General features: G+C 43.8%; 1 protein-coding gene across 6 annotated transcripts in view; it reads left to right on the top strand.

Moving 5' to 3' along the window:
* The window catches only part of LOC109643705 (diacylglycerol kinase beta), a 63,296-nt gene that overhangs the window by 22,772 nt on the left and 26,142 nt on the right, over window positions 1-14,382 (top strand). For all 6 annotated transcript variants that reach the window (XM_069532887.1, XM_069532885.1, XM_069532886.1 and 3 more), the window contains 10 exons: window positions 486-603; window positions 1,063-1,151; window positions 2,309-2,425; window positions 3,309-3,407; window positions 4,127-4,237; window positions 4,316-4,389; window positions 6,864-6,938; window positions 9,381-9,466; window positions 10,333-10,422; window positions 12,455-12,615. In XM_069532887.1, the coding sequence (XP_069388988.1) occupies window positions 486-603; window positions 1,063-1,151; window positions 2,309-2,425; window positions 3,309-3,407; window positions 4,127-4,237; window positions 4,316-4,389; window positions 6,864-6,938; window positions 9,381-9,466; window positions 10,333-10,422; window positions 12,455-12,615 (1,020 nt within the window). The remainder of the gene's footprint in view (window positions 1-485; window positions 604-1,062; window positions 1,152-2,308; window positions 2,426-3,308; window positions 3,408-4,126; window positions 4,238-4,315; window positions 4,390-6,863; window positions 6,939-9,380; window positions 9,467-10,332; window positions 10,423-12,454; window positions 12,616-14,382) is intronic.

Here is a 14,382-nt window from a genome sequence, read left to right as displayed (position 1 = left end):
AGATTGTTTGAGTTCAGCAGGTGGCGCTCACGTCTCCTCTAAATGTAAACACGCTGCTTATATCTCATTCTAATCATTCATCCTTCTTCTTTTACTCTAAACCAAGATCTGAGGTGAATAAGTGTGATTATGTTGTTACGTCCCCTGTGAAGACGTGAGATCCATCAGGCAGCAGGTGATCAGTCTGATCTTGAACTTGAGCTTGAGGATCTGGGCGATCAGTATCTACTGAGAGGACGGCCGGTGGATCGGGGGCGTCCAGCGTTTACTGTCTGGCCTGAATGGTCCCGTCCGTCAGAAGAGCTGCTCTAGATCAAATTCCGAAAACCTTCATGTTGTATGGCTATAATAGAAACCTGCCCACAATGCATTGCAGCTACAGGGTCCATGCTGACCACCAGCTAAAGCTACCAAACTGGACTCGTCCATCAGAACTGGTCTGACATTGAAAGAGAATTCACTGTGCGTCCTCTGTTTGTCCTCAGAATGTGCAGGAGGACGGGCAGCACGTCTGGCGTCTGAAGCACTTCAACAAACCCGCGTACTGTAACTACTGCCACACCATGCTGCTCGGAGTCCGCAAGCAGGGCCTCTGCTGCTCCTGTGAGTCTGAGCCCGAATGTCTCCTCCACTCCATTATCCTCTGATGTCCTCCTCCCTCCTCCTGTCATTATCTCTCTCTCTCTCCGTCCCTCCCTCGTTTTCCGCTTTTCATTTACTCTCTCTGCATCTGACTCAAATTTTAGTGTCGGGCCTGAGTGCCTCTGAGTGGACGTTGTTTTTCAATACTACGTCCCGATAGTCACCATTAAAAAGACATCAGCAATCCCATTATGAGTAATTCCGTTACTGATTGAATTCTAGCAGGGAGCTGTTCTCGAGGTGGACGTCATTGTCACAGCTGAATGAAAGTACGCACTTATTGTCTGAAACCTTCTGTAATGTGATCCGGTCTTTTATTCAATTTCCCTCAAATCTGTGTTTTTAGTTCCGGTTGTTGAGACGAGAGTTCAAGTCAGATATAAAAACTTCGCCCACTGTTTCTCGTGGTTTTTCCTGCAGTATGCAAGTACACGGTGCACGAACGCTGCGTGTCCAAAGACATCGCCGCCTGCATCAGCACCTACGCCAAGTCTCGCAGACACACCAACGTGAGTACCAACCTGAACACGCCAATCTGTGCACAAGACGTTCCGTGTTGCTGGTTACATGTGCTGCTGCTGCTGTGTGTGTGGGGGGTGGGGAGGTGAAGACACGGGAAAACTCACGAGTCTGTTGAACACACTCCCACTTGTTACTGTTCCTGTTTGACGGAGCAGCGAGGATCATGGGACGGCCTGTGAGGTCGCGCAAGGTCTCTTATCTGGTTATCGTCCAAACCAGACCCTGAACCGACAGATGTTTACTTCTGTTTCTTTTATTCTTATTATTTCAATGAGCCAATTGTAATAATCAACTGCACATTTAATAAACATAACAATTATTAAAAAAACAAGTTTCCAGTCCCTCAGAATGTGAATTTACTCATTTTCCTTGTTTTAAATCAGTTTAAATTCCAAATGTTCTGCTGTCACTCAGGCAAAACGTTATTTTTGTCCGTAATATGAATTGTACAAAATTATTACAAAGATATGGTTGCAGCTTTAAACCTTGTAGTTTTGGAAAAAGTAAAGTAAAAAAAAGTTACGTTATTCCTGTCAAAGCTCCACGAGGATGAAATCATCTGAGATTTCTGTGCAGTGAAGTTTGAGGTGAAGAACAGAAACATGTGACTCTTTATCTCGGGAAGTCATCGAGTCTGTCAGCTGTTTTGGTTCCGAGCTTATTTTTAGCTCCAGTCGTTTATTATTTCTCACAGTGTTATAAAGCAGAAGCTTCTGTGATAGCTGCATTTGTGCAATAGTTAAAGTAAAGTTCAATTTTACTTTCACTAAAATAAAGATTTAACTTTTTTTGTCACGTGATAATTGCTTTTCATATCACAACATAAACTAAATGTAATAAAAAACACAACATTTCATTTGTATTTAGACTGAATGACTCATTATTATTATAAAAATGTGACCACACAGAGAACGAGAGAAGTGGATGGATGGATAGATAGAGGATTGGATGGATGGATAATTAGATGGAGATAGAAAAGAGATGTATAAATGTAGAACCAATGAGAACCAAGCAGACAAAGCAAAGGAAAAACAAGTGAACAAAGAGTGAAGAGCAGAATGAGATGAAAATAACAAAGGTATAAAAGTTGGATTGCACATTTAAAGCAGAATGTTGAACGTCTCCTGTGTCTCCTGTGTTTCAGGCTATGCAGCACGTGTGGATGGAGGGAAACTCTACCACAAAGTGCGACCGCTGTCACAGGAGCATCAAGTGTTACCAGGGCCTGACGGGCCTGCACTGTGTCTGGTGTCAGATCACTGTGAGTCCAGATATTAATCCTCTCATCAGGAAGATTAAGTCGTTCAGAGTTCTTTTCTTTCTTTTGAATTTGTTATCTGAAAGTTTTCTTGTCGCCAGAATCTCAGTATTTGAGACATCTGTGCGTTGAAACAGAAATATGAGCATTTAAAGATCGGAGGAGGATCAGACCGAGACCAGAGGGAGGTTGTTTCTCAGGAGGAAAATACGTCTGAATCTCACATTGATCTTAAATCGTTGAATTTAGTTAGAAAAAGACAAAAAAGTAAGAAGAGTTCTTATCGTGAATGTTTTCCCTCTGGGTGAAGTTTGTATTTATTTGTCCTCCACGTCTTTATTAATGAAGAAATGTCACCATGTACCGTTATCCTGCAGCACAACTGAACATTCATTAGGATACTGCTGTATTACTTTAACTTGGTGTCCCTAATAAACTGCAAACCGAGTCTCCTGCACATTCTCTGGAGACGTACTCATCTCCGCTCCTTCAGTTTCCAAAAAATTTAAAGTTTTTCTTGCTTCACCTCCGTAAACGAATCAAGATAAATCGTATATAATCTTAATTCTTCACAGGGATCAGTCTCACACGTCACACTGTGTGTTCCTTGACGTCCACTAGATGTCCCCACTGACTTGCAGTTTGTGCTGCAGTGAGGTTTCTGTTGAAGCAGCCACACACCTTCACCCTTATTCTCATCTCAGCGTGAAACACACATAAACACGAGCTGACTGATAACCTGATCGATTCCCATTAATCAGTCTGTGTTTCCTGTCGGGGGAACGAGCTCCTGAAGCGAAGCGTTCCGTCCTGGTAGCGTCTCATGCTCCCCACAGTCCCACAGATGGATGACACCCACCGCTCTTCTGTTTCTGCCTCTCTGCAGCTCCATAATAAGTGTGCGTCTAATGTGAAGCCCGAGTGTGATGGAGGAGCCCTGAGGGACCACACGCTGCTGCCCTCGTACATCTGCCCGGTCGTCCTGGTGAGAAAGCTCCTCCGCTCAGACTTCAGGAGAAATCGCTCAACGGTCGACTGTTGTGCTCGTACAGTCGGCCTCAATCTCACAGCTGACACTTTAAGAATGTTCATGTGTTCATTGAGAGCAGGGACTGAGGCCGATTTCAATAATATATCAAACTAGAACGTCTCGTACCTGCGCCAAGGCCCGACAGTCCCTTTATGAAACCACATTTACATTCACTGTATCCAGAGGTTTATAGATTTCAGCCCCTGATCCATGAAAAAAACCCACCAAGTCTCACAATGTTAAATAAGCGTGAGTTCGATGTCACAGCTTCAGAATCAGGTCCAGCAAGTTAAAAAACACTGAGAAGTTTTTTAAAAACCAGAGTTTATCTCCGACACTCAGCAGGAAACTGTTCAAACATGAAGAACTCTGAACAGAGTTTGGTGGATTTGTTTGCAGCAGCTCCTCTGGTTCAGGAAGCAGAGGATCATGTGGCTGCAGGGGGCGCTGTTGCTCAGTAAAAGTTACACAGTGTTGCTTTAAAAGATGGAGTCTCTGTAAATCCTGAGATTTTTTTAAATTCTCTTTCAATTGAATTTTTCCAGAACCGAATCACAACATCGCTGCCTCACTTCATGTGGTCGTGTCGAGCCCTCACAGGGTTACGGGTATCAGTCGTGTGGGATCAGTGTGTAATGTTATAAACGCGACTCTTACTCTTCCTCCTCTCGCAGGATCGTCACTCTGTGGTGAAGCGTGGCGAGGGGGAGTCCCCGCCCAGCACCAGCCCCGACGACGCCAACCTGACGTTCAAATTCTCCCCCGGTGACGGACAAGCGCTGCAGGTATGGGCCTGTCCTTCAGCCGGCGGAGATCCACCCTCCACCCTCCACCTCCGTTGATTGATTCTTCTTTGTCTGCAGGTCACTCCTCTCCCTGGTACTCACCCGCTCCTCGTCCTCGTCAACCCCAAGAGCGGAGGGAGGCAGGGGGAGCGGTAAGTTCCTGCTGAGGTCGTACACAGAATGATTTGACCCCCAGATTAAAACATTTTCACGGTAGAGGGTAAATAAGAAGGATGAGAAGCAGTTCTCCGTAAACATGATCACGTGACCTCTGCAGCAGAGTTGTTACGTCACTTCCTGTCTCTGTCTGCTGCACCGGGCTGCTCCACCTGAATAATGACGAGGATTTAATGCTGTTGTGAACACAAACTTTACTTTTTACATTTATCTTTTGATCCTGCTTTAATGAACTTAACATAATAACAGTTTATTTATCATTTATCTCTTTTCATTTCAAATCTCCTCTTAAAGTTGATCCTCCTGTTAAAAACAGATAGAGCACTGATATTTCATTTGGGGGATTCTGGAGAAGTCTGGACTCGTTCCTCATTCCCTCTTACTTTTATACAAACAACCTTAAATGTTCTTCACACATCAGGAACAACATGTTTCTCCAGTGGCTCTGAGGAAGTGAAATACAGGATCCCATGCTCTGTTTTTAGATCCGCACCGAGGTTTTCTCAAGTTCAAGTCTGAAAACTGCAGTAAAACAAGTGATCTTAGGGGCAAACATCCCTGTGGATGCACAGATATAAATATTAAAACACATTGTTATTACTTTTCAAACACAGAGGAAGTGCTGCAGCTCCCTGAACGCTGTAATGAGTGATTAAATAAATGTCATGCATCACTTCCCTCCACATTCTTCACAGCATCCGACCAATCACATCCTGTCGCACTCCTCATCCTCCAGCATCACCATAGCAACATGCTTTTTAGAAACATTAGAAAGGAAATTATCGTCTATTAATAGACATTACAAGATCAAAAAAAAACGTTTTGAAAAGGAAACCAGAGGCTTGTGTGCTGCTATTTTTGTCTGCGTGAAAACTTCTGTTTCATCTGATCAGTGCAGGAACACGTGAGAAGTTTTATACACTCCAGTAACTTTGAGGATTAGATATTTATTCCTTTTGTTTCTCGTCTAAATGAAACACACTGACCGGGCTCCTGTCAGCTTTTAGATTAACTGCATGATCTGTGAATGAGAATTATTGTTCGGGCTTCGGCGAGCGTTTCATCCGACGCTGTGCAAGGTTACAGGAAACCGCTGTGGTGACGCGTAGCTCGCTAACACGCACACAGTCTGAGAGGAGAGAGAGCATGGAAACTATTCAAGGCTGTTGCATCTAAACAATTCAGACAGAAACTGCAGGAGAGATGATTTAAGACGCGTGTCAGCGTCGTGCAGACGTCATCTCACTGAAGCTTTATGATGTTTGTACTGACACGATTGATTATTTTAAATTCCTTTATCTCTGGATGTCTTGAGCTTGAATGTTAAACAGTTGTAAAACATGGTTCGGCTGCACAACTTGTTCAGGTTGGTTTGGGAACGTGTTCGCACGCGTCCCACATCACATCTGAATCTGAATTCTGATCGCGTCATGAATCAAATGTTTTCAGACGCCAGGGACGGTCAGTCAGAGACGTCGTTCTCACATCCGTACGTTGGTACATCCGTCCCAGAACTTCTTCAGTTTGTAACCAGTTGATCAGATTTCATTGGCTGGAGTAAATTATGATCTTGTGAACATCAAACAAGTCTGTACAGTAAAAAAAAGCATGTATGAAACAGTATTTAGACAGGAAGTACACTGATTAATGGAGCGAACAACCACAGGACAGTAGATCCAGATCATGACGTGACCATTGCATGATTCAAACTCATGACAGACGAAAAGTTCAAACCTTTTATTTAGAGGAAGAAGAGGACAGAGCTGGTGAGAGCAGGTGAGGGCCGAGACGAGAGGAGACGTCAGCAGCAGGAGGAGGAGGAGGAGGAGGAGGAGGACAACTGTCAGACAGATAAAGTGAATACAAAGAAAAGGTGGAACGAGAAATGATGAGGGAACAGGTGGACGGGCAGAGAGACACGTGACTGGACGGCTCAGGTTACTGCAGGGGCAGTGAGTGATGGCAGAGCAGGTGGAGACAGAATGAATGAATCCAAATAAGATCAGGGAAGGAAATGCTCTTTTTATTTTAAACATAGAGCGCAATCTTGTTTGTAAATCAATTATTATTGAATGATTTCTATCATTCAACAAATATTCCTCTGACACTTTCATCACAGTCACTTTTATCCTATATAAGAGCTTTGACATGATTTTATAGACACACAGTATTTACCTGTATGGGAGAGCGTATTGTCCTTGTAGTCATACATGTACTATTTCTGTCATGTTAATCATTCTGTCCAAACTCACTCTATAATATTATAATTATAATAAACACAGCAACAACGAGCTGTACGGGTTAAAAATGAAATATGGTAAAAGTTAAATAACGGTTTTACATTACATTCGGAAAGGACTAAATTAATTAAATGTGTCATACATAATACCGGTTTTATTATTATTATTATTGGTTAATGTTTTATTGTGGTCCCTGTTTTTTCTGGCAGGGTGCTGAGGAAGTTCCGGTACCTGCTGAACCCCCGGCAGGTTTACAGCTTGGAGCGAGAGGGGCCGATGGTCGGGTGAGTCGGCTGCATTCATCCTCTCGTTTTCTTTATTAAGTGAATGAATAGAGAATCACTGAAGACACTGAAGATGCTTCTCAGTCGTGTCGACTTCTGCAATCAGAAAGCTATAAACTTGATTTGCAAGTAAACTTGTTTTTGTGGAAGACCAAAATTCATTTTATTACTTTAAATGTATGAAAGAAATACCAAAGTATCGGCTGTGGCTCATTTGAAGGGAATTTATTTCTTCATTTGAGGGCCGTTGCACGTCCTCATTAAACATTCATCATGTTGTGTTTGGGGCTTTAGAAATACAGACCTGCAGCAGCCAGTTAAAAACTCCACACACAGCATCTTTCAGAGGATAAATAACCGAAGAGCCAGACACACGGAGTTCAAGCTTTAATTTACTAATAGATGATTCCACGGTGACGGCGTCAGGAGGGACGATAGTTCAGGTATAGTTCAGTCATGGAGCTGTGTAACCCACAGCTCGCACTTTGTAATGAATGCTGTAACACCTCTCATAGAAGAAAAATAAAACAGCCCTACACAGCACAATAGAGTAAATGCTTTACGTTGAGGGTGAAGCTCTCCCTCGCCGTCCTTTCACCTTTTATGTAAATCAGTCTCCTCCCTCGCCCCTCTCTCCTTCTCTCTCTCTACACGAGGACGAGTAGAGCTGCCGCCCTCCAGAGCCCGTATAGGAACAGCGACCCGATGACGCACTCAGGTCTCAGGGGAGAAATGTGCAGATGATACGTGTTTGTGTTTAAAACCGTCGTGCGCTGCAGTGACACTGAGCTTAACTTCGATATCCAGCTTTGCCCACATTTCGCCAAATGTCGTCACTCAGGTCAAAAACAGTCAAGCGTTGTTTTTTTCCACCTCCACCTCATCCGTAGTTTTCTTGACGCCGCGCTTTTTAATTCCATTCATGCTTTTCACTCCTCTTGAATGTGCGTCCCGATGGTAATCATGTGATTGTTAATAAAGAAGCTCGTCTCCGTCTCCTCAAGTGCCCGCGCTCTTTTATTCGGATCATTCAGAGTCTGAAAGCCGCGGCCTCTTTCGTTCCTGTTACAAATGAGGTGATGTAACCGTGTTATTGCCGAGCAGTTTGAAGGAGAGACGCTCCACGCCGGGCACGAGTGAACGTAAACAGAGAGGCCTGTTGTCTCGTGGAGGGTTAACCTGCCCTCAGCTGAGCTCGCCACTACACTGTTACCATGCGCTCCCTAGCAACAGGCTCAGCTGGGCTTTGAGGTGAGAGGCAGTTTACTCCTGAGAAATTTGTTCAGGGCAATTAGCTCGCTGTGCTTCCAGACGTCGTTTCTGATCTTCCGCTGATGCAAAAACCTGCGTTTTGTTTCTCAGACACACACAAAGCATGGAGCCATTAAAGGTTCATGTTTGGGTTGGATGTGAAAGCGACTCCACGGCGAGCGCATGGCGGCATAGTTTCTCTGCACAGCATTAGAGGGGGCTGTGACCTCATCTTGAAATGAGATAAAATAATCCACCGCTTCCTCACAGCGACAGCCTCTCTACCTCCGCAGAGAGGTTATTCTCAAGCTGTCGTTTGTTTGTTTGTTTGTCAGCAGGGTTAGTCAAAGACTGGAGGGGCGGGGCGTGGCCCGAGAAACAACCTGTTCGATTCTAAGCATGCGAATAAACGGACGGATCCAGGGTTTAGTTTTTCACTTTCTTTAACGTGGTGAGATACGGCATTAGCCTTAATGAGGAATGAGATCTCACAGTTCCCTGTCTGGGAACGTAAACAAAGGTTTTCCCAGCTGATTTCCAAACACCAACCTCCCGGCGGGGGTGGGGGTGGGGGGGGTTAAAGAGACAGGAGCTAAAACCAAGTGTTTGAGACAGAGGCTGAAAAGAGGAGCTGCAGCAATGGACAGTCTGAGGACAGTGTTCTCTGAACTCAACATTTTACAGTAATAACACTTGTTAAAATTATCGATGGGCAGAACTCTCTCCTTTAACATATAACAGGTAATGAATAAACTGAATGACCCCCCCCCCCCCCCCCCCCCCCACACACACACACACACACCTTTTTTAAAATGTCGTCCTGGTGCGGAGGGTCTGCAGGCTGTTCCTGTGCAGGACCAGGTGGTGGGTGTGAAAGAGGCTGGTGGCCTGTGTGCAGCTGTCTCGTGACGGGGGACAGATGAAAGCTTCTGTCAACACCTTTGTCCCAACGCAGATTAAACGTCTCTTTGAAGGGCGCGCACTCTGTGACCACTCTGCGACTGTGGAGGAGGGAGCACCGCTGGAGAGGGCACACATCGATTCAACACTCTCTCTCTTCCCTCTGTGTCTATCGGCCATTTTCAATTAAATAATTCAGACATTAGAAAACGTGATGACTAAATATTTCCTTCTACACTTTGACACCCTATAAACCCTTATAACTTAAAACTGGATCGTCTTTTCTCTCAGGCTCAACTTTTTCCACGATGTCCCTGATTTCCGAGTGCTGGCTTGTGGAGGTGACGGCACCGTGGGCTGGATCCTCGACTGCATAGGTGCCCTTTTATTTATTCACCTCTTTAAAAGTAAAAATACAAGAAGGAACCAATAAGAGAAAAAATACTTAAACACAGCAAACAGATTAAAAACAAGAGTACGTTTTAAAAGCAATGACACACGAAACCTGATTTTCTCACATACTTTATTTCCTGACGCTTCTAAAACATCATTCCAGTTTATTACGACTTGGATCTCTTTATTTTTACGACCTCCAACATCTTTGCTGTAGTGATTACACTGTAGTGTAACTGCATAGACTTCTGCCATCTGTAAAAAAAAAAAAAAAGTCTGTCGGGGCGACAAACAGCAACAGTCAGCAGATCGGACGAGTTGTAAACAAAAGCCTGGGTCAGCCAAACTTTATTTGCCAGAGAAATAAAAGTGATGAGGTGTAATTATGCAAACATCACATTTACTGTAGTGCTGCTGCTGAAAAACAGCATCAATGAAAACAGGTCTAACCCTTAATGTTTTATGAATGAGTGACTCATGAATGAACATTTTCTTCGTAAATTTAGATTTGCTGAAGTTAGAGCTTATATTTTCGATGACTTTAAAATGTTCGATAGTAAACATCAGTCCACCATACTCTCTGTTATCATATACAACCAACGATATTCAAACTCTCTTCATTAAGAGTATCTGTAATTTACTTTAACTACTTTAACAATCTGGTCTCATGTTACTTGCCTCGTCTGACTGAATTGGAGTAGTGTCACCTTTTTACCAAACATTAGCATTTGGTGGATAAAATGGTCGAACCACCAAATGAATCATTTGTGCTTTTCCTTGAGTTCACCCGTCGTCATTTCAAGGTCTGTTCAACCGAGGAAATATAAGGTCGACCTGTTTGTCTCCGCAGATAAAGCCAACTTTGCCAGACACCCTCCGGTGGCCATCCTCCCTCTGGGCACCGGGAACGACCTGGCACGCTGCTTACGTTGGGGAGGAGGTGAGACACTCGCTCAATCATCTGTGTGTGTTTTGTGCGACCTTCCAGCTACGACCTCACACACAAACATACATGAATGCAACTTAAATCTGAAATAAATGGTTGTAACAAGTTTTTATCAGGTCAATTTACTGCTGTTGGCGTGTTTGACAGACGTGTACAGTTGTGTATCATCTGCGTAGCTACGGAGTGAGATGTTGTGAGTAATCTGTACGTGGGGAATGAAACAGGTCCTAGGACTGATCCTTGTGGTATCCCCGTGGATTCACCAAAATTTTATTCAAGAGTCAACACTTCCTGTGCAGACAAATACAGTTTATTTTTATCTATAAAAACATATTACATTATACGTATTCTCAATTTTGTTGGAAGTTTACAAGACACCAATTGTAGAAGATTACAGAAAGGTGCATAAGACAACACACAAAACATCTTAAATATTGGATGCGCTCATAAAATCCAGATTTTCTTGCAGGTTAAATATAATATCACTATGAAAAGCTGATACTGTCAGAGAGTAAAATTAGATCAGACATAAAACGTGTGAAATGTGATGAGACTTCACGACTAAACGCTGCTCATGTTCATTTCAGAGTTTAAAGAACGAGCGTAGCTCCAGTCGGGTCATATTAGGATACAAAATGCCGGAAAGCGTGAGTGTTTGGGAAATGAAGAGATGGGAAGAGGAATGTGGGAACTCTTGTGTCAAATTAAAAACTGTTAATATGCAAAGCACTTGTGCTGTAAATCCTCTGCCAGCCATTGATTTGTTGCAGTACTTTGGGCAAATGATCAGAACGGCTGTGACTGCTTGATTGTTGCTGCCTGAGAGGACCAGCAGGACACTTAACCAAGCGCATGAATGATATTCTGTCAATAACGTAGACACATCCAGGAGCTTTGGGACTTTGGGTGAATAGATCACGTTTCCCAGAAATAAAACACGGGGGTGAAGCAGCCGGAGTCTCTGCAGCTACTTAGCTTAACGGATATTCACTGTGGCAGATTGTGTAAGTGAGACAGATCGGAACAATGTTAACGTTGTGGCTCGAGGGACGAAGACATCGGTCGGTTTGTTGGTCCAACAGACTCAAGAGGAGCTGCAACGTTTTCTTGGACCTGCAGAGTATTTTTTGATTTGTCCATAAGTCTTCTATCATATCCAGTTTGCAACAATCGATCAGATATTAGTTGAATATTCAGCTCTGTCACAAAACCACTTAAACAAACCTCTGAGATGTAAATAAGGTTTTACACGAACGTGTTCATTTTCATCTGCTTGTACATTTACCTTAAGAACAACAGAGCAGCAGTGTAAGTGTGTGGGGTTGATTTCTGTGGGGAGTAAAAATACACCGTCTGTTATTACGTGTACGTCCCTCTGAACACGCTCGTACTTCACACATGACGCTCCCGGTGTGGTCGACCTCATTAATGCCTCGTGCCCTTGTGACACCCTCTGAAAGTGCAGTACTTTCACCTCTGATCAGTATTAAGACGGCTCCCGGGGGTCGTCAGGACTCGGCTGTGTCCTGGGTTCAGGGAGGGAGAACAGCCTTTGTTAAACAGCAGCCTAATCAGTGCCATTGTGTTTATGAATCCATTGAATCCACCAGTTTACCAGTTAAATAAATGAGAATATATACATGAGAAATCATTTATTCATCCTCTCTACGTAAGAATTAGATGTTTCCTCATTCCTGAGCTTCTATTTGAACTTGATATCAACACAAACCTTTAGGATATCGAGTTGCTGAGTTCATATTAACTATTATAGCACAGAAATGTTCACCCTCTCTGTCATGGACGTTAATCTGCTGCTCTGACGGCCTCCACTCTCCTCTGAAGGTTTTCCGAATGATTTAGAAACATGGCTGCAGGGTTTTGCTCCCTTTGGTTGGACACTGTCGCTGGGCAGGAAGTCGTGGCTTTAGTTTCAGTTCAGAAAAAAAGTGCTTCGATGGGTTTGAGATCAGGAGAAAGGTTAGAACGCCAAAGTAGACAGAAACAGTTTTATTCATTTTCTCTGCAGGTTACGAAGGCGGCAGTTTGCTGAAGTTCCTGCGGGACATCGAACACAGCACGGAGGTGGTGCTGGACCGCTGGAACATCGATATTGTCCCCGACGACAAGGAGGAGAAGGGAGACCCCGTCCCCTACAGCATCGTCAACAACTATTTCTCTATTGGCGTGGTAAGAAAACAATACCTGAAGTTTGTAAAGACATGAATCTGAACCATGTGTGTGATCATCAGGTAGATCATTCGAATCAGCGTTGAAATGTTTTCATGCTCAGAGAACACATCACTGTCCTCGGACTGTCCATCGCTGCAGCTCCTCTCTTCAGCCTCTGTCTCAAACACTCGGTTTAAGCTCCTGTCTCTTCAAGACTTTGCACGTTTGAACTTTGCAGAACTTCTACATTTGCATAAATCCTACACAACACACCAGAGGAAAGAAACAGTGAAATAACATCATTCGTCACCACAAGCAACACCTGAAAATATACACCGGACCCAGTGTGTGTAGACAGAATACGTCACACAGCTGCGGACACTTTGGTTATTTAAAACAGCGTCTTCATGCTTGAGACGATGTGATCGAGACGTTCTGCAGTTGTTGCAGTTACGACACGGTGAGAAAGATTAGCTTCTCTTCGTGGACAAAAGCAATTAACGGATTCATCAGTGGATTTCTGCTCCTCTCGGGAAGGTTTCTTCTTTTTAATTGGAGGAAAAGAAACAAGTTGCCAGGCTCCAGTTGCTTAGCAACCTCTTTTCGTTTTTTTATCACGACGGAGATACAGGTCCAAGGGCTCAGGGACGTTTTATACAGAGTTGACAAACAAGTCACCACAGTGCTGACTTAGTGATTGTGTTGCCTCAGTGTTTCTTCTTGGCAGCTGTGCGTGGATCCGCAGAGCTTCCAAACCTTGCACCCTGTGTCCCCCCCCCCCCCCGCCCCACCTACACAGAACTGCTCTGCACAGCGAATACACACAATCGTACTTAGGTGGAATTACAGGCACCGAGTATGTTTCAGTGGAAACCAGACTGGTAGCCTTGGTGTTTTGCCAAACTTTGAGCTGAGTCATCACCATAACAGCTAAAGTCGGAGCCATCTGCTGTTTTTTTTTTTCCTCCTGAACATTGAAGCATGATTAAGCTGATAAGTAGAAAAAAAACCTGTGCTTACACATACAACACGTATGACTATGAATAAACAGCGGTGACATCAGTGTAAAGACGACATGTGTGCGCAGGTTTCAGGTCAGGAGATGATGAAGCACAGTGAAATCTGCACATACAACATGTCGAGTATCTGTCTCCGAACAATGAGCCCCTATTCTCTAACATGGGGGGGGGGGGGGGAGCAGTGGCCTGGAGGGGGTGTCAGTGTTGTCTTTGTGGCCCGGCTGGCACTGCCAGTGTCCCACGGAGACAGACAATAGTGTTTGACAGGCCGTCTTGGATTGATGGGTTTTTTTTCCTCACATTCAATAGTTTGTGTATCATCATTGTGTAATCAGTATAAATTTACATTATTAAACGTCAGTGTGACTTTTTGAGGGGAAAGAAACGTTTTTTTTACGCTCAAACTTTTTCCGCCGGACGGAAAATTTCAGGAAAATGTCCAAGTGAGAATACAGCAGGAAAACTTCTGGAGAATTCATCGCGAGCGAGTGGATGATGAGGTTTCTAACACGTGACGGGCATGAAACTGAAAGAACACAAATATCTCAGGATGAAGAAGAGGAGTCGTACTCGTAGAAGACGAAGACGCCAACTTGGAAAGACGAGGAGATTCCAGAGCTCTGTAATCAAACACACAAAATAAAACTACTTAGTTATATTTGTGACCCATTTTGAATAATTGGCTTGAGGACATGTGGGGACTCAGTGAAACAGAGACAGATTCAAAGTTATTTATTTGTTTGGAGGAATAAACTATGACACCAAC

The sequence above is a fragment of the Paralichthys olivaceus genome, chromosome 10, assembly GCF_024713975.1.
Source record: "Paralichthys olivaceus isolate ysfri-2021 chromosome 10, ASM2471397v2, whole genome shotgun sequence".
Taxonomy (NCBI): Eukaryota; Metazoa; Chordata; class Actinopteri; order Pleuronectiformes; family Paralichthyidae; genus Paralichthys; species Paralichthys olivaceus.
Note: the sequence above shows the minus strand (reverse complement) of the source record. Positions and strands in the feature narration are given on the sequence as shown.